The sequence below is a fragment of the Bison bison genome, unplaced genomic scaffold, assembly GCF_000754665.1.
Source record: "Bison bison bison isolate TAMUID 2011002044 unplaced genomic scaffold, Bison_UMD1.0 scf7180017864260, whole genome shotgun sequence".
NCBI classification, from domain to species: domain Eukaryota; kingdom Metazoa; phylum Chordata; class Mammalia; order Artiodactyla; family Bovidae; genus Bison; species Bison bison.
In genome coordinates this window covers 123528-144522 of record NW_011494832.1, presented here as the reverse complement: position 1 = coordinate 144522, position 20995 = coordinate 123528, and the positions used below count along the sequence as shown (strand labels likewise).

General features: G+C 38.9%; 1 protein-coding gene across 3 annotated transcripts in view; it reads right to left on the bottom strand.

The window, feature by feature from the left end:
- The window catches only part of DNAJC2 (DnaJ (Hsp40) homolog, subfamily C, member 2), a 37945-nt gene extending 16953 nt beyond the window's left edge, over positions 1-20992 (bottom strand). Inside the window, exons 1-8 of one of the 3 annotated variants that reach the window (XM_010848070.1) lie at positions 20815-20830; positions 18335-18383; positions 17256-17616; positions 14745-14935; positions 12233-12308; positions 3524-3622; positions 2447-2588; positions 732-812 (exon numbers count right to left, since the gene is read on the bottom strand). In XM_010848070.1, coding sequence (XP_010846372.1) covers positions 732-812; positions 2447-2588; positions 3524-3622; positions 12233-12308; positions 14745-14935; positions 17256-17319 — 653 coding nt within the window. In that variant the 5' untranslated portion in view covers positions 17320-17616; positions 18335-18383; positions 20815-20830. Of the gene's footprint in view, positions 1-731; positions 813-2446; positions 2589-3523; positions 3623-12232; positions 12309-14744; positions 14936-17255; positions 17617-18334; positions 18384-20814 lie in introns of all 3 variants that reach the window. The other 2 variants (XM_010848072.1, XM_010848071.1) reach the window with 2 other exon arrangements.
- Between the last annotated feature and the right edge of the window lie 3 nt (positions 20993-20995).

The window sequence follows — 20995 nt, the reverse complement described above, 5'->3', positions numbered from 1 at the left end:
TTTTTCTTCTTCTTTTTAAAATGATGCTGTATTCGGAATGGAAGTCTAAAATACTTATCAGCCTTAAATCAAAATACAGCTTCCTGCTATCTCTTCTGAATATCAGGTTTTATGCTTGACTGGGACTTGGTACAAGTTGTCCCTGCCTTCACCTCCACTAGTTTGTCAAGTTTTAAGGTCATCTAGTAATGGTCACTTTACCTGGTTTGTATTCTCCGAAGGTAAGAGCAACTACAACTGACAGAGCTAAATTTGTCGTTTCTGTTTTACAGTGATTTTATTTTCATATTTACCAGATACTTAATGAGAAAATATAGCACACATAATATAAAAGTAGAAAATGAGTAATATGTATTAAAATTAATGAACCAGTTAGAGACCGCAGTCTTCCTTTGTCATATATTCAAATAACTTTAAAAAATAAATGAAAAATTATTTTTTACTGAATTCAAATGACTCCTTAGTTTTCATTTTTTTATTGCTATAGTGTGCTTGACATCTAGAAATCTGGTTGATAGAGATTGAAAAAACAACCATAATAGCCTAAATATTACACAGAAGATAATACAGCATTCTGTGGAAACTTTGATTTCTTAAGAGAGTCCTCCTTTTGTTCAGTGAAGGTTCTGTGATTTTCCCACCTATCAATTAATTTATAAAAGTCAATCAAGTACTTATTGAATGCTTTTCTTAAAAAATGAAAGCACTGGAGAAACAATGTATTCACTCACCAGAAAGAATAAAATGCATCTACATCTTCAAATGATGAATTCATATCACCAAGTTTAGGGACATTTTTTTTATTTGACCACCTGAAATATTGAAAAAAGGAAAAGCTAAAAACATTTTGTACAAACGTTCAACAACTGATTTGTTAAAAAAGTTTTTATCAGTCCCTTACAATCTCCCTGCCCTACGTCCTCCATGACTAAGAGACAGAGCAGAGGGATCAGGAGTGCTGTGATGAGCAATACAGGTGCAGTAAAGGGAGGGCAAGGGGAGGATGGGGGTGCAGAAGAAAACATGGAACAGTGTTCTAACTCTCAGCTTATCTTTAGTTTTGTAAATTACAAGGTTGTGGAAGATGCCAGGATGGCCAGGAAAAACAGACTCTAGCACCATGTTTCAAGCTCACTTAGTCCTGCAGTACAGGCAGTACAGAAGTGACCTGCAGGCTGAGCCTTTTAAGAAACGTGAATCCTCGGAGGGAATAGATTCCCACCTCCTCATCTCTATCACCTCCCCCTTAATCAGACTTGTAAGTTTAGCACTTCACCCACCATCTCCGAATGGATCCTGAGACTGCTGTTGACCTGTTTTTCCAACTTGATGCACTGTTCCACACACACATGAATACAATACACTAATTTTTTTTTTACAACCTTAATTTTTTTTTTTTAAACCACAAAACAAAGGTAAGGAGAAGGGCGTAGGAAATAGTAGACTGTATCAAACCACTAATCAAAGTGCTTCTCAAACTTAGCTGCTTCTGCTGCTGCTAAGTTGCTTCAGTCGTGTCCGACTCTGTGCGACCACATAGACGGCAGCCCACCAGGCTCCCCCATCCCTGGGATTCTCTAGGCAAGAACACTGGAGTGGGTTGCCATTTCCTTCTCCAATGCATAAAAGTGAAAGGTGAAAGTGAAGTCGCTCAGTTGTGTCCGACTTTTAGCAACCCCATGGACTGTAGCCCACTAGGCTCCTCCATCCATGGGATTTTTCCAGGCAAGAGTACTGGAATGCGTTGCCATTGCCTTCTCCCAAACTTAGCTACCCATCAAAATCGCCTGCAAGCATTAAAAAACCTACAGGCATTCCAAACCACTTAAATTAAAATCACAGTTTCTCCAGGTGGAACCCAGGCTTCAGGAACTGTTCAAGCTCCCCAGCTGATTCCAATATGCAGCTAAGATGTGCTCTGAGGAAACCTTCCCGTGCAGATGGAAGCAAAAAAATGTAGATTACTGGTTCACAATTTGAAACTGATTTTAATTAAATAAATTACATATGACTTAATCTTAAATATAAATTCACCCTTTGTCAGAGAACCTTATGATAATCAGATGCTCAAAAACAGAATAAAAGTTTTTCCTCAATGAAAACTGACCAAATGTTGGTAGTGTGCCTGTTAACAAAGGGGAAGGAGAAAACGGGAAATCACTGTCACCTAAGTATCAGCATCACACTACATAAAGTCAACCACTGTTCTTTCCCCCAAAGGAAATTTAAAAGAAAAATGTCCTGTGAGTTAATTTAACTACAGGAAGGAAGAACTGTTTAGAGAATAAAATAAACAATCATAGTAAGTTCACCAGAGGAGCTCAATATTGTAAAGGAGGAGGAAGAAGAGAACCAAACTATTACCAGAGGAAAAAAACCAAAACTTGGAACTATTAAGAAGCCAGCCAGTAGAGCATTATGATCACAAGGGGATGCCAGAACTCACCTGGAATTCCTTTCAAACACTGGGGAAAACACTTCGAAGAAATTGTCCTTTGCTTCACTTTTAGAAGGAACTGAGTTATCAAAAGTAGGGTCTACACTGTTAAATGCTCGTCTTTTCACTGGATCAGATAGCATTTCATAAGCTGAAGAAAAAAAAATCAAAGGTCACATCACCATAATACTACATTTTTTTCCTTAAAATAATTTTTTGTACTTAAAAGTTGTGTGTGCTTATGGGGAGGGGAGGACTTCAATAATAGCTTGAGCACTACTGGTTACAACTGGACTTAAAAACTTCTATAAGTATCTCTTCTGGAAAAGAAAGGACAGAACAGTAAACACTTAATCTTGAAAAAAGCATGACTGAGGAAAAAGAAATAGCTAGAAAATTAACTGTTAGATCCCAAGGCTGTTAAAAAAAAAATCAAAGGATCTTTGGCATCCTGAGCACTGTGTAAGAGTGAGCCAATGAAGAGTAAGTTTGAGAAGTGTGTATACAGTTTTTAAAAAATTAGCATCAAAATTAAAAATCACATTTAAGGAAACATTTAGAAATGGTGGTTGCCTCTATTAATTTGCTTATGAGGATATGGCTATGTAAATAGCCATTGACAGCTGTGGGTCCTTGACTAGGATAGAATCAACTTCTTGATTTAAATAAGCAAAATATCTGAGGAACAATTTAATTCCATAAAGTGTCTGAAACTGAAAAAGATGTTAGTAGTCTCAACCTTAAACACAGCACTTGTATGAAGTAACTCCAGAATAAGCTTCTCATAAGAATCACCTGCTGATCTTGTTAAAAATGCAGATTCAGATTCAGTAGGTCTGGGGCAGGGCCAAAGCTTCTGCATTTCTGACAAGCTGCATTTCTGGTATTGCTGATGCCGTTGGTTGGGAGAACCTCACTTTATAAAGTGAGGCTCTGGGGGAGATGACCACAAATAACCAGATGTTAACTAAAAATGTTTTTAAATGTTATGGTATAAATGAACTGCAGTATACATAGGAAACCCAATCTAAACAATAAATAATCTTCACTATCAAAAATTCCCAACTCTTTAACGCGCTTTCTTACCTTTAGTTATGCAAGTGAAGTAGTCATTATCTCCTTCTTTTATTGGTTCACCAGCTGCTTTCCGTTTGTCCGGGTGATGTTTTAAAACCATTGCTTTATCTACAAAGATTTAGATAACTTGTCCTTTTAGTCATCAAAATTAAAAAAGATCAGTTAAGCAGAGCCATTTTTAAAAGCATAATATTAGTTTAAAAATATTTTCTCCCATAGTAAAACATATGCTTATTAAAAAGAAATTACAGAGAAATACTGTGTGTGTGCTCAGTCATGTCCAACTCTGTGCAACCCCATGGACCGCACCCTGCCAGGCTCCTCTGTCCATGGGATTTTCCAGCAAGGTTATTAGAGTGGGTTGCCATTTCCTCCTCCAGGGGATATTCCTGATCCAGAAACCCAAGTCTCTTGTGTCTCCCACATTGGCAGGCAGATTCACTACCACTGGGCCACCTGAGAAACCCTGAAATAACTTTAAGAACTGGCCTAAGTGCCAGTACCCAAAAAGACAACTGCCATTAATATTTTGGTGTACTTCCACACAGACTTTTTCCCCCTTAAGCATATACCTTTAAAAATGTACAATCATATTATACATACCAATTTAAGTTGTGATTTTTTTCAACTAAGCATTACAGCAGTTCCATTTTCCAGGCAGTTGCAAACGCTTCAGAAAATTTTAACAACTACTTAGTACAGTATTTCAAGTAGATTTTTCATAACTTATTCAACTATTTCCCTACTACTGAGTATTTACCATAGATTGTTTCCAATTCTTCACTACTATATTTTAATATGAATCATTTTGTACAGAAATATTTTTTCATATTTATGACTCTTTCTTCTCAGTATATACTTAGAGAGGTATATCAGTGAGTGAAATACATGAACAAATCCCTTTCTAAAAGTTATACCACTGCAACCCCTATGTTAACATTCTTTTCACCACAACCTGAACAGCACTGGATCCAATCGTTTAAAACATCATTATCACTGGTGCTCAAGATCAAAAAATTTTTGTGGTTTCTATCTTTCATCCCTTACTTATGGAGTAATAGAGAGCTATCTTAGTTTTTCTTCTTAGTTTGTGAGTCATTTTACAGTGAATAATGGCTAACTGTTAATATCCATTAAGCATTTAATAGGTGCCAGCACTATTTATCAATTAATCTTTTCAGTAACTCTCTGAGAAAAGTACTATTAGTTTCTCCATTTTACAGATGAGGAAATAAGGCACAAGGAGGTTAAATAACCACTTACTTTACCTCTATTCAACGTGTCCAAAGTCCTGGCCAAAATCAGGCTCCAATCCAGGTAGCCTGACTCCAGAGCCTGTGCTTGTATGCTGCCTCTCCTAGTCCATCATGTTTGATGCTAATGCTTTCCCCAGCTGCTGTGACCATTCTTGTGTTTTTAAAAAACATTCAGTTCATTAATTCATATTTACTGATCATTTCCTTTATATTGTATTCCAGTACTTATAAAGGAGGTCCTTCATTCTTCAGAAGTTTGATATGTTTCTATCTGAGTATCTTCTATGGTCAAAATTGAAAAGCTTATTTAATTTTCAAAGTCTTAACATTATCTAATAATCCTTCCCTTCTCTACTAATTTGTGAGGCTTCCTTTATCTCAGTAAATTTTACCAAGGTCTGTTTCTGGCTACCTATTCTTGTCACGGGATTATCTTTAAAATGACTCTGTCTTTCTAATATATTTGATGGTACCTTTCAGAAACTATTATTTTTGTTTATTTTTCTTGCACTTGGCTACTTAATTCAACTCTTATAGTTTTTAGGTAGATCCTGTTACCTACAGCTTCCCTTTTGACTGAGCTGGTAAAGAATCCGCCTGCAATGAGAGAGACCTGGGTTTGATCCCTGGGTTGGGAAGCTCCCCTGGAGAAGGGAAAGGCTACCCATTCCAGTATTCTGGCCTAGAGAAGTCCATGGACCGTATAGTCCATGGGGTCACAAAGAGTCGGACATGACTGAGCAACTTTCACTTTCACATATTACCTACAAATAATATATTTCTTTCTTTCTAATAGTTCTCTCTCCTTTAATATCTTAATTCACTGACCCAAACTCCCAAATAGCGTCAAAGTCATTGGCAGACTCCCTCATGGGTTTTTAGAATATCACACAGTTAAAAGTTTGTTGGCAGTGAAATCTGAAATATGCGGGAATTAATTATATTTCTTTTTAAAGTTCTATTTATCAAAAAGGAGTGAATATTAAATTGTACTGTATGTACTTTCACTATCTTCTTAGGATATCACATTGATATATTGATAATATTGTGTAAAATATAAGCAGATTTAGCTTTGTTAATATATTTCTTAAAAGTAATATTCATTGGCAGTATTCTTTTAACACATTGTTGAATTCATTTTGCTATTAACTGTTTTTGGTATTATTCAATACATTCATGGATGATATTTGTAGTTTTTTTTTTTTAAAGCCTTTCTGGCCACATTTTAAAAATTAATTAGTTTTAAGATTCACAACAAAATTAAGAGGGTGATTAACAGATCTATAGACCCTCCGCCCTTCCTTATCAGCTCCCCCCACCAGAGCAGTCCATTTGTTATTTTTTTTTCATCTAGCTTTTTTTTTTTTTTTCCTTCAAATTTGGCTGCACCATGTGGCTTGTGGGATCTCAGTTCCCTAACCAGAGATCAAACCCAGGCCCTGGCTATGAAGGTGCTCAGTCCTAACCAGTGGACTAGCAGGGAATGCCCACTATTTGCTCCAACTGATGACCCTACACTGACACATCATAATCACCTAAAGGCCATGGTTTTCACTCCTGGTGGTGGACATTCTGTGGGTTTGGATGAATGCATGACAACACGTATCCACCATAATATACAGAGTATTTTCACTGCCCCCAAATCCTCTGCGCCCTACCTATTCATCTCTCCTCAATCCCTCAACCCCTGGCAACCAAGAACTTTTCACTGACTTTTCCATAATGTTGCCTTTCAATGCCAGGTTTTCATACTAGGATTACATGGTCATGAAATGAATTGTTCCTAAAACAGTTTATGTTCAGCATGAGAATTTTCAATTCCTTAAGCATTTGAAAAAAAAATTCACTTAAGAAATCACCTAGGCCTAAAACAGTTTCAGGAGATAATTCTGGGTAACTCTTTAAATTTTTTCAATTCCAAAAAAAAGCCAATTTTATCAAAAATTTCAAATTCCCTGCATTTAACTGTGGCCTCAGTTAAAAATATCTTCTATAACACTTTCTATTCCTTTTGTACTCTACTATGTTTTTCCTTCTTATAAATCCATTTTAAGATATTGTTTTATCTACTTTTTTCCCTCCATTTTCCTCAGTGATATTCTTTTAAATATCTGAATTGAATGTTTTATTTTTTCTCTCCTTTAGAAAAGGTAACAGAGGTATCCTCTAGTGGTCCAGTGGTTAAGATTCCACTGCGAGGGACCTGGGTTCAATTCCTTATCAGAGGACTAAGATGCTACATGCCTTGCAGTGCAGGAAAAAAAAAAAAACGGGGGGGAGTGGGGGGAGGGGAAGGTAACATGATAGCTTTGCAAGCAATGAACTTCCTGATGGTAGGGCTCTAGTTGCCAAACGTCTGTTCTGATAGTCAGTGATCTTGCTCTCACATCTATTAATACAATTTTTATTTCTGTCCGGGTCCAAGTGTATATATACAAACACTCAAGTCTTTTTTTTTTTGGTTTGTTGAGTCAGATCTACTTTATTACATAGAATAAAATGTTCATATTTTAAGTACTCCGTTCAAAAGGTTGTGACAATTGTATACAGTTGTTTAACAACCACTCAAAGGAAAATACAGATTGTTTTCATCACTCAGAGTTCCCCTTTACCCCCTTTTCCAGTTAAGTCCCACCCCCACCACTTGGGACTACCCTTCTGATTTCTCTCCTGAGAGATTATGTTTGTAGGCTCTTGAAGTTCATCTAAATGGAATCATACAGTATGTCTTTGTATCTCACATAATGTTTTAAGATTCACCCCCTTATGTATATCAGCAATTTTTTAAAAACTGCTAAACACTACTCTATGTTATGAATATAAGCAGTTTGCTTATCCATCATCCTGTTGGTGAACATTTGGGTGGCTTCCAGTTTTTGGACACTGTGAATGAGGCTGTTATAAATATTTCTGAACAATATTTCTTTTTATGGCATATTTAGTGATTTTTGTATACATTGCAAGGGTTCAGAAACTTTGATAAATACACTTTTGTTTGAGCTACAGTTAAAAAAAAAAACAAAACTGTATTATCAGTTTGTCCACTAACACTCAAGAGGAGACATTTTCACCTTCTAGCTGGTTTAAGAAGAAAAGGAAATTTACTGAAGGTTATTAGGCACCTCACAGGAACTAAGAGTCTGACTATTAGGCCTGGAAGCTTACTGGCCAGGAACAACAATCACATCATATAGGATAGTTCAGAGGTGTGATGACCCACCATTGTTGGGCACTGCAGGAAGGGAGAACTGGCTTTTCCCACGGCCAGTGCTTGGGGAAAATCATAGCTTCTCTAGTCACCGCTCGGGGCTCTTCCACCCTGGCTGGCAAAACGGATGCTGTGCAGCTCGGCCTAACTCACACTGTTCTCCTTTGAAATGCAAGTGTGTGCTGAGGAGTAAACCCTAATGGCAACCCACTCCCGAATTCTTGCCTGGAAAATTCCATGGAGAGAGGAGGCTGGCAGGCTACAGTCCAAGGAGTCACAAAGAGTTGGACACAACCCACACGCATGCACACACACATGCCTACAAATATTCTCAAACTCAAGTCACAGCTCTTTATAAATCAGGTAAGTTTTCTTCTTTATTTGCAATTACTGCCTCTGTTACATTTATTCTGACCCGTTCTTTAGGGAAATCTGACATCTTTTTATTCTTTCCTTCTGAATCTTGGGAACATTCCTCTAGGCTGTCTGCTTTACTATTTTCTAACTGTAGTCAGCCTTTGTAATTCTAAACTCTGCTCTCCAGTTTTGAGTTTCCAGGCAATTCTATTTTTTTTCTTGAGTCTCTTTCTGCAATGCCTATGCCGCCCCCGCCTTACCCCAATGCAACATCTTTGTATCGCACTGACAAGGTGGAGTAAGTCTTCTTTCGAACCTCATGATAAAGTCTGACATAGGTGATGCCTGTTTCTTGCTAATAGTCTGCTCTTAGGCTACACTGTTTTTTCCTTCATTGATGTTTCCACCTAGTCACCTCTAGTCATTTATGTACAGTATACTCTGCCCAGAGGTGGGGCTGAAGGAGGCAAAAGATGTCCTCCAATATTAAAAATGAGATAACGGAGGCCAAAGAACATCTTTCAGTTTGAAAGAGACAAGGGTAATTTTTGAGCAGCTGTTGTGCATGTTTATTGTAATTACAGACTTCTCTCTCCTCCATTCCTCACCAAAGACAGTTTCTGGGGTTTTGAAGGTACATTACTAAATGGGCTTTTATTGTACATTCATATTGTTATTATCAGAAAAAGCATCTATAATTTCTTTATATAGAAGTACAGCTGATTTACAATATTGTGTTAGTTTCAGTTTACAGCAAAGTGATTCAGATATATATATTTTCCCCGACTGTTTTTCATTATAGAGTATTACAAAAAGTCTCTATTATTTCTAATTTTAAGAGGCATTCTATCAAACAGTTTTCAGCTTAAAATATGAGAATTACTTTTCAAATATTTATTTATTTCTATTTATTTGGTTGCAGTGGGCCTTAGTTGTGGCCTATGAGATCTTCAGTTGCGCGTATCAGATCCAGCTCCCTGACAAGGGATTGAACCCAGGTCTCCTTCACTGGAGCACAGAGTTCTAGCCACTGGACCACCCAGGAAGTCCCCCATGAGAAGTATTTTAAGCTAAAATTATTACATTTAGAAAATTCAAATCAAAGACTTTTATTTCCAAGTAGAGACTATCAAACCTACATGCATCACTTGCCAGTGTGGCAATTTTTCTTCAAGAAAAAAATGGAAATACTTTTAGTATGCAAGTACTTTCTCTTAATCCATCATTCAACTTTCCTAGCAATTTATTATTTTCAGATAATGCAGAAAAGGAAAAAAAAAGACCACTTACTTCATCTACTCATGAATGAATCCCTAATTTTCATCATAGCCATTCAAAAAGTTTAAAAAATTAAAACTGTTAATGAACTATTAAGTACAAAATATGCTATAAGGATATACTATACATCGCAGGGAATATAATCAATATTTTACAGTAACTATATGGAGAAGGCAATGGCACCCCACTCCAGTACTCTTGCCTGGGGAATCCCATGGATGGAGAAGCCTGGTAGGCTGAAGTCCATGGGGTCACGAAGAGTCGGACAGAACTGAGTGACTTCACTTTCACTTTCATGCATTGGAGAAGGAAATGGCAACCCACTCCAGTGTTCTTGCCTGGAGAATCCCAGGGATGGGGGAGCCTGGTGGGCTGCCACCTATGGGGTCGCACAGAGTCGGACACAACTGAAGTGACTTAGCAGCAGCACAGTAACTATAAATGGAGTATAACTTTTAAAAATTGTGAATCACTATACTGGACACCTGTAATTTATATATTATTATACATTAACTATACTTTAATTTAAAAAATTAAATAAAATGTAAAAAAAGCCTACAACCTCCTTTATGTGTTGGTAATAGGATTCAAGAACTAGAAAGATCTCAAATGTAATCAGACTCATATTACTGGGTTTGTCTATGCTAATAATGGGCTTCCCTGGTGGCTCAGACGGTAAAGCGTCTGCCTGCAATGTGGGAGACCTGGGTTCGATTCCTGGGTTGGAAAGATCCCCTGGAGAAGGAAATGGCAATCCACTCCAGCACTCTTGCCTAGAAAATCCCATGGATGGAGGAGCCTGAGAGGTTACAGTCCATGGGGTTGCAAAGAGTCGGACACAACTGAGTGACTTCACTTCATGCTAATAATTACAAACTTGCAAACAAGTAACTTTGCATTTTTACTTTTGGACTAGATTCCAGGGAGCAGTAAGTAGCAGCCATCTATTTTACAGTGACAGAGGAAAAAGAATGTCAGTCTTCTGAATAAATACTGAGAATACACAACAAGGAGGCAGAGAGTTAACTGTAAATCCACATAATGTTAATAATCTGTACATTGGGGGTACGAAACTTTTGGCAACAGAATATTCAAAAATTAATTTCTATTATCCCAATAAAATGAATGGACTTAATAGAAGCAAATGAATGTTTCTTTTATAATTGTTACATATGTTTCTATCTTTAGAGAAATAATTCTCTCATCTTAAAACATAAAACTACTTTCATAGTTCTAAATCACTTTCAGTTCTTTCACAAATTTGTATGTGTCAACACATTTATAGTATTTGTATGCTATTCTTTCAGAGTAAGACTTTGCAAATACTTTTCCAGAGCAAATGAATTTTCCTAGCATTTATGTATATTGCAATGATTATTCATTTGCATTAACATATGCTTATTCTAAAATCATGCCAGCCTTTAAAGAAATCCAGTAATAGGTCTTAAATAATCTCATAAATTCCTTCAACTAACAAAATGAAGATGATACTTCCTGTGACTTTCCTAAATACAAGCAATAATGGGAAACTTTTGAGTTTATTTATCATAGTTGTGTGTGCTTTGTGCTCAGTCACATCTGACTCTTCGTGCACCCCCCGGACTATAGTCCATGAGGTGTCTCTGTCCATGGAATTTTCCAGGCAATAAAATGAGTGGGTTGTCATTTCCTGCTTCAAGGGATTTTCCCGACCCAGGGGTTGAACCTGTGTCTCCTGCATTCGCAGGTGGATTCTTTACCACTGCATCACCTGGGAAGCCCCATTTACCTTACTCAGGCTCAACCAGTATTTTTCAACACGAGGTAGGTCTCATTCAGTCATCTTTCTCTAAGTACAATACTTTCTCTTCTTGACTGACCCTGATTCCCTGCTCCTTTTTCATATGGCCACAATTTTACCTCCTCTGATCTCAATATCCATTCTCTAGAGTAGAAGGCAGAACACTGTTCTAAGATAAAAGAGAAAACTGATCACCTTCACCTCTTTCATGAAGCTTTACTAATTAGGTGATCAAACTTTACTAATTAGGTGTGTAAGAAATTACATCCACAAGACGTCAGAGGACAGAACAGTTTAGAGCACTAAGTGGATAGTGACGCTTAAGTCGATGAAGACTGGTTAGCCAACGATTTCTGCCCCCGTACCTGCACCCCACCAATTTTTAACCTTGTCAATAAAAAGAACAATGAAGTATCAGATACCTCTTTCTTGGACAGAAGAGATAAGATGGTATCTACAGAGATGTGACCTAAGATCACAAAAGAGTACCGACGAACTGAAGTTATCAAGGCAACTTCCACTAAGCACAACTGGCTGAACTTCCAAAGGGAAGTGAAATACTATTTTTTTTTAAAGTGTGCCATTAGAAGAATGTTGTTTATTCTGTCACAAATACACTCACCCGATTTCTTGACCCTAATGAGAATATCCATTCAGGAGACTTACTGCTTATTTTTTATTTTGAAGGTAAGGAGACTGTGGTTATACACTGGTACACTACATAACTTACATTAAATCCAGAGTTATGCCTAGAAAACTGTAATCATGCAATACTTTTTCAAGAGGATAACATTTCCTATAGCAGATATTTGATTATTCCAAAATAACCAAGTACTTACGAGCTGCTTTAATCTGTCTCTGTGTAGCTTTGTACCTTACATGGCCAAGTCCAAGTACTGCATAATGATCTTGGTTCTGATAAAGACACAAAAGGGAGTCAAATTTGAAATGAAGCCATATATCCTATCCCTTGTGTTGCTATCCGAATACAATGTTTCCTAAAATGAGACTCTCGTAATAGAAGTCTAGCGAGATATTCCAAATGAGTCCTGAGGTCATAGAAGTTTAGAAAACAGGGATCACTGTATATATAGCCTTCTTGTTAATTTGTATACACAGAAAGCAAACAAAGGCTCTGAGAAGCCTTGCAGTTAAAAACAAAACAAAACCAAAAAACCAAAACAAAAACAAGCAGACAGAAACTTAGAGAGTCTAGTATTTTTTGAAATTACTTGACCAAATAATTCTTTTTCTATTAATACAAATTAATATCCTATGGCTATCCTTAAATCAAGGTATAGCTAGAAATATTTCAGAACTGAGGAGAGCATTACAGAAGCCCAAGTAGGTTGGGCCAGTGTCAATGACAGGATAGGAACCGTGTGGAGCAAAGAAGGTTGCATGAACATTTTGAGAAACTGGGGTTTCTCAACAAAAGGAAGCACCTGCTTTCATTTTCCTTGCAAATTTAGAGGTTGAGGCAGCACTTGAGCGAAGGCTCCTAAAAGAACTCAAAGGGTGTATCTAGTATCAGAGAATGAGTGGGAAGAAAGGGGAGTTGAAGGTATAAAACATGGGAGAAAAAAAATCAAATAGGATCACCTGGTTTTCCTTTAAATTCAGGACTGCAAACTCCCAATGGATGGATTCCTTTATTATGCCTGGCACTCACACTTCATTCCACTCTCTCCAACTATTATTACATACCTTGGTCCTCTAGTCTTTCCTTAAGCTTCCTAGACCCTGCTCCACCCTCTCATCAATGGCCTTGTTTCCTGCTTAAGGAAAACTATGTAAATTACCATACTCAAATTCCTGCATCTTTTTGCCCTTATCCTGCATCCATGTATCTTTTCCCTTTCCCTCACCACTGAGAAAGCCTGTCCTACTAAGACAAATTACTCCATTCCTCTTCTTGGTTCTAAACACCATCTTCTCTACGTCTCTCAAATGCTAGCATCTTTCAGCTGTCTTCTAAATTTCAACTGAATTCTTTTCATCAGTATTAGAAGATGCTCTGTTATCGCTCTTCATTCAGACCTTGCTTCCATTTCTTTGCTTCCCATCAAAATTCCCATCAAAAAGGAGCTGTCCTCCTTTAGCTTTACATCCTCTAGAATTTACTTTTCAAATCACTCCAATCTAGTTCTACTCTGTCCATTCTCAGCCATGGGGTTATGAAGCTGCTCTCTTCAGAATCAATTTCCAACTGCCAAATATAAGATCAACCAACTTCCTTTACTTGACTTCAACTTTCACTGGCAGCACAGGTGACTCTTTTCTTGAAACATTATTTTGCTTTAGTTTCTGTGAATCCATATTTTTCTCCCATCTTTCAGTAGCTTTTCCAGTTATTCTGACTGGCTTCTCAATGCCCTACAAAGCTCAGTCCTGGGATTTCTTTCTGTCTCTCTCTATACCTTGATCCAAGCTGATCTGATCCGATGCCAGGGTTGGAAGATAGTAATTGCCCTGTAAATGTTCATGACTCCCTAGTTCACTCTAGCATAGATGTCTGAGTTCCAGATGCAGAGCAACACAACAACACGCCTCCCACAAAGTTTCTTTCCTGCAATGCTGTGCTGGTGACCAACAGCACGGTCTAACAGGTGACTCAAGCTGGGGTGATCAGGGGTCTTCCAAATACGTCCCCTTCTCTTAGGCAGCACAACCAAGGTCTCTAAGACTCGTCAAGTCTACCTCCCCCAAAAGCAAATCTTTCTCCTGTCTCAAAACTTGGCTACAAATTTAGTTCAAGCATCAAGCATTCACTTGTACACTAGCCCTACAACAGCAAACTGTTCCCTTCCCCTCTCGTCCTGATCTCCCTTTTCAAGCAAATTTCTGTACTACCGGAAATTACTTTTCTGAAATTAGCTCAGAAACTTCTGATGATGTCTTACTATCCTGAAAACAAATTTAAATTCCTTCCTTGGTATGGCATAAAAAGGACACTCCAGAGTTCAGATTCTGTTTTCAGCCTGATTTCTCGCCACCACCCTTTCATGTGCTACTCTACCCTTCACCAGGCCCTGAAGAGGCAGCACACATTCTGTTACTCCTTTGTGTCTTTGCATATCTGTTCCTTCTGCCCAGAACACCTTTTCTTCCTCTTCTCCCTCTTGCTTCAAAGACTGTCACCTAACCGTTTAAGACCACTCAGACAGTACCTTTTCCATGAAATCTTTCTGGATTTCTCCAGTAGAGATAGTATTCTATGCCTAGTGCTGTCCCACTCAGGATTTGACCATAAACAGGTGCTAAATTATGATTATTTTGTTGAATCATTTTAAAACGTGGTTTAATAATGGAAAACTGCATCTGACTGAACAAGAGTCAGATATTAAATACCTTCCAGTCTTTGGGATCAAGTGTTTTCAGCATGGGAAACTCTTCTAACTGCAATTCTTCATCTTCCGATTCCTCTGATAACTCTTTCTTATCCTCCAGTTCCTGAAAAGAGGCAGAAGCATTTCTGTTTCTCCTCTTAACAAAAGCTTCAAACCATCTTCCCACAGGTTCAACTTGACAGAGTGTTGAGGCTGTGAGTGAAAGTGTTAAGAGAGGCTTCAGTGTATTGCACAGAATAAATCTGTTCCAAGGCAATAAATAATATCAAACCAATGACAGCATAAATATGTAATTTTAAAACCATCAACTGAGAAGCTAACTGCAGTAATCCAGTTAACATGAGGATAAGCAATAATCATTTCCTAGTATTTACACAGTTAATCAACATCTTCCAATTATCTGATAATTATCCAATTGTTCAGCAATGTCAATAAATCGATACTTTTCTGAGGAAATGAGAGGAAGATGAGGGACAGAGACTAACTGCCTTCTTTTTTAGACTGCTGCTGCTGCTAAGTTGCTTCAGTTGTTTCTGACTCTGTGCAGCTCCATAGACTGTAGCCCACTAAGCTCCCCCGTCCCTGGGATTCTCCAGGCAAGAACACTGGAGTGGGTTGCCATTTTCTTCTCCAATGCATGAAAGTGAAAAGTGAAAGTGAAGTCCCTCAGTCGTGTCCGACTCTTAGCGACCCCATGGACTGCATCCCACCAGGCTCCTCCATCCATGGGATTTCCCAGGCAAGAGTACTGGAGTGGGGTGCCATTGCCTTCTCTGCTTTTTTAGACTAATAACTGTAATAAAGCAACAAATAATTAAAAACTCAAAAAGAGCTAGCCTCATCAAAAAAATCTTCTGAAAATAACTCAAAATATTTTAATTATTAAAAACTGAATTTAGATAGCTTTCAAACATTTTAAGAATTCATTAGCAATGATTTTTTCTGAAAGACAATTTTCAAGCAGCTAACAGGAATTTACTAATGAAACTGTGCTTTAGTGGAACAGCTCTGAAATCAAAAGCTCTGAATTTCAGCGTGGGTCTATTAGTAGCTATGTGAAATGAGTCAGAGATGCCTTCAACTGTAAAATGGGAATACTTATCTGCTTCCTTGTAAAACTGGATGACAAACTATGAAAGCACTTTGAGAATCAAAGAAAGAAAGAAAGAAAAGTGAAGTCAGTCATGTCTGACTCTTTGCCACTCCACGGACTGTGGCCTACCAGACTTCTCCATCCATGGAATTTTCCAGGCAAAGAGTACTGGAGTGGGTTGCTATTTCCTTCTCCAGGGGATTTTTCAGACGCAGGGATCGAACCCAGGTCTCCCACATTGCAGGCAGACCCTTTACCATCTGAGTCACCAGGGAAGCCCCAAGCTGTTGAATAAAAGTAAGTCTTTATCATTATTCCTGGGAAGTACGGTCAGTCACTATACCTTTGTACATTAACAATTAAAGAAAGGTAATTTGGGTCAGGAAAAAAGTGAGCATCTTGATTTTAATTTTATATTTCAAATGAAAGCAAAAAGCTGTATTGTCTAATAACTCAGATTTAAGTCTTTCTTTGTACCGAATGGCCACAATTTTGTAAAACTAGTCCCATTTTTCATGCTTTACTTGGGTAGGAAAATTCAGGTTTCTTCTACCATGCACAAGAGAAGATTCCAAACCACTATATTTAAGAAGTACGACCTGTGTGTGTAGTGCAGGTGTGGCTTTCAAGCCTTTCTATTTGCGAGATTAGAGAGAAACCTCTGTAAGCAGGAACATAACATGTACTGCGAACTATGTCTGAAATCACATACAACAAGCGTCTGTATACGTGGTTCTGATAATCAATGAAATCACTGAAACTAGAGACTCTAAATTTACAATACCATGACTGTCCTGGGCTATAAATTTAAGAAGCTGCAGCAGCAGGGGAACTTTCTCTCCCTTAAAACCAAAAACTGAAGACAGTTGATTTACATAGGACGTTTCACTTAATGACTGCCTTTAAGAGTCTGTCTACACGGGTCTTACCACCACCACACCTTTTCTTATAAGGAGCACTGTTTGGATTGGGATATCTAAAAAACAAAAGCCGGAGCAAACGTACAGAGAGAGAGGTGTTTAAGTGAGCGCCGGCAGCAAAGCTTTGTAGGGGCTCAGGCACGTGCGGAGCTCGCTGCGGGCAGTTTCTTGCCTTAGGCAAGGAGATGCTTTTAAGAACCTTTTTAGGGTACTGAAGGGTTCGGTTCCGAACTGCTCCGCCTGATCCATGAGTCAGCAGCAGCGACACGAGGAAGAAATTGCGGGGGCTGAAAGAAGACGCCCCCCTCCCTCCTTCCTTCCAGTCTGGGAAAGGACTTCTGTGTAACAGGGAGCAAAAAGACACTCGTGACGTCGCAGCTCCGCACTCGATACGCTAGTTGCCACGGGCAAGGATAGAGAGGTTACGGAGTCGCCAAGGTGGAGGACCGGGAGAGGGGCGGCTGAGGCTAGACGGAGCCGGGGCTGAGTGGGCACGTACCAGAGGTCAGAGCGTGGGTGATGGCGGTGCCCTGGCCGTCTGCAGCGCTTGGCAGGAGCAGCATGATGACGCCGGAGCCAGCCCCGCGGGCGCAGCGGCTCGCGTCCCAGGAGGAGGGCGCTTAGAGTCCCTCCAGCTCTACCTCTCTGTCCGAGCCTCGCGCCTTGGCTCTACGAGGTCCAGGAACCGGCGCATGGAGACGGCCAATAACTACTTCCGGGATGAATCCTTCGTGGTGCGTAGGCCAATCCCACCCCCACTCCCCTCAGCCAACGTGTGCGGCTGCCTAGGTCCTCTACTGACTAACATCCGGCTGGGGACCAAAATTCACGAATGAAAGGTTCCTAGAATTATCAGTTTCCTGGTTTAAAAAAAAAAAGGATTAATTTCCACTTCCAGTGACATACATAGAACATGATTTTCTAAAGCAGCTCTTACTATATTCTTTTCCCTTTAAGTTACTACTACTTTATCAGTCTGAATGTAACCGTTCATTTTTGTAGTAGCTCTACTTGAAAAAAAAAAAAGTGAAAAGATGTGTACAAATTAGTATTGAGAATAACTGTTATAGCCTACACGTTTACAGAGAATTCTGTACATACACTCTAATGCAATTATGTTTACGTAAATAATAATAGAAAGTGAAGGTAAAAGTTGCTTAGTCATGTCTGACTCTTTGCAACCCCATCGACTACACAGTCCATGGAATTCTCCAGGCCAGAATACTGGAGTGGGTAGCCTTTTCCTTCTCCAGAAATAATAGAAGCTAATGTTTATTGTGCTGTTACTAGTGTACCAGTGGTATCTCATTTAACACTCCTATCATTTGCAGAAGAAACCCCTCTTCAGTGTTAGATCCTAATCCAAGGCCAACAATCATTTTACACTGCTTTAGCACCATTTTCTTTCAGGATATTCCCAATTACAGGACTCTGGGACTAAATTGTTCATAAAGACATTTATACTCCAGCTGTATGATTCCTTCTGGGACTGAAGTAAAAAGCAAGAATTAGCAAAAGGAAAACAGTAGGTGAAAATTCACAGACCCTCCCACCCCCCCCAACTCCCACTCCCATTACCGATGCCAGAGTATCTGGATTAGGTTGTGCAATTGATGTACCCACTCTTCTGCAAAGAGAACCAGAAATAAGCAAATTATTATCTAGGAATTAATTTTCATTTGTTAAAATACATTGACTTTTACCTATGTATGTTACATGACAAAACTGGTATTTCAAAAACTAAGCTAATAAATTTCCCACTAAAACTCTTATTAACCCCTTTCTTTATTAATTTTCAGTTCAGTTCAGTTCAGTTGCTCAGTCGTGTCTGACACTTTGCAACCCCATGGACTGCACAGGCTTTCCTGTTCATCACCAACTCTTGGAGCTTACTCAAACTCATGTCCATCCCGTCGGTGATGCCATCCAACCATCTCATCCTCTATTGTCCCCTTCTCTTCCCTCCTTCAATCTTTCCCAGCATCAGGGTCTTTTCCAATGAATCAGTTCTTCGCATCAGGTGGCCAAAGTATTGGAGTTTCAGCTTCAGCATCAGTCCTTCCAATGAATATTCAGGATTGCTTTCTTTTAAGATGGACTGGTTGGATCTCCTTACAGTCCAAGGGACTCTCAAGAATCTTCTCCAACATCACAGTTCTAAAGCATCAATTCTTCAGCGCTCAGCTTTCTTTATATGCCAACTCTCACATCCATACATGACCACTGGAAAAACCATAACCTTGACTAGACAGACCTCTGTTGGCAAAGTAATGTCTCTGCTTTTTAATATGCTGTCCCAGGTTGGTCATAACTTTTCTTCCAAGGAGCAAGCATCTTTTAATTTCATGGCTGCAGTCACCATCTGCAGTGATTTTGGAGCCCCCCAAAATAAAGTCTGACACTGTTTCCCCATCTATTTGCCATGAAGTGATGGGACCAGATGCCATGATCTTAGTTTTCTGAATGTTGAGCTTTAAGCCAACTTTTCCACTCTCCTCTTTCACTTTCATCAAGAGGCTCTTTATTAATGTAACCACTGTTAAAACAGTCTCCAAAGTTCAAGATAACCTGACTCCATTTTCTTAATATTAATAATTTTTTCTCACACCTCTTCCATCCATTCTCATCATAACCTTTAAATTGTAGTGAAATCACATAAAATTCTCATCTTAACCATTTTAAAGTGTGCAGTTCAGTAGTGTCAAGTACATTCACTCTGTTGTGCACCCAATCTCCAGTACTCTTTTCATCTTGCAAAACTGAAACTTACGGTGTTAAACAACAACTCCCCATATCCACCACCCCTATGCCCCCATCAACCATCATTTAACTTTCCATCTCTGAATTTGACCCCTATAGGTAACTCCTGTAAGTGGAATCATACACTATTTCCTCACAAGTGGTTATGTGTCAGATTTTTTTAAGGCTGAATAATATTCCATTGTATGTACATCTTATTTATGCATTCATCTGTCGACTGGGTTGCTTCCACCTTTCAGGAATCATGAATAACGTTGCTACGAATATGGAGTACAACTATCTGAGACCCTGCTTGTGTGTATACACCCAGAACTGGAATTGCTGGGTCATTTGACCATTCCATTTTTAACTTTCTGGGGTACTGCCATACTGTTTTCAATTGTAGTTACACTATTTTAGTATTTCCATTTTCTCCACATCCTCACCAACACTTCCCCCCCCTTTTTCATGATAATAACCATTCTAACAGGTATGAAGGGATATTTCACAGTTCTGATTTACATTTCCTCAGGGCCTAATGATGCTGAACATCTTTTCCTGTGCTTGTTGACCATTTGTAGAACTTCTTTCGAGAGATAGCCATTCAAGTACATTATCTATTCAAAGAATCGGGTTTTGTCCTGAGTTTTAGTTTTTTCTATTCTCTTTTGAAGACACCACATAGCTTACAGTATCTTAGTTCTCCCACCAGGGATTGAACCTGGGCTCCCACACTGAAAAAGCTCTGCATCCCAACTTCTGGACCTCCAGTTCTAACCTCTGGACCAAGTTTTAGTCCTTTATATATTCTGTATCAGATCAGATCAGATCAGTCGGTCAGTCGTTTAACCCCTTATTAGATACATGACTTACAAGTATCTTCTCCCATTCTGTAGGTTGCCTTTTCATTGCTGTGTACAGAAGGGTCAGGCTTCTTTTTTTTTTCTAAATTCTATAATTGTCTCCTAATTGCTCTCTTCTGTTCCTCATCTCCGGAATTCATTTCTTTCAAAACCTGTTTTCCCTGACTTCCCTGTATCTGAAGACAGTACCACTCCTTAGCAGCGAGCTCAAAAATGGAAACAATTTACCTCCCCCTCCGTCGTTAACATCAAATTAATGAACAACTCCTATTTACCCTCACTCTATAAAACAAGCCACTACTCACTGTGTATCTAATAAGCCAGGTACTTTACAAACGTCGTTGTTTAATGCCTCCACAATACTCGGAGGTCAAGAGGAAAATTAAAGCACAGACATTAAAGAAGTTACCCCTAAGTATAGCGTAAATGACTAAAGCAGGATTTAAACTTAGCAACCTGAGTCTGTGTTGGTCTTGAAATCTGTTGCTGAGGGACCTCGCCACAGTGAGAGGCTGAAGGAGAGCGACGTTCGCCCTCATACAGGATAGCCTCCCCCTTTCCCGCTTCGCCGGGTGCAACGCCAGCGTGTGACCTCTAGGGCGCTCTTCTGCCTGGCGCCTCAGTGAAAAGACCGCGG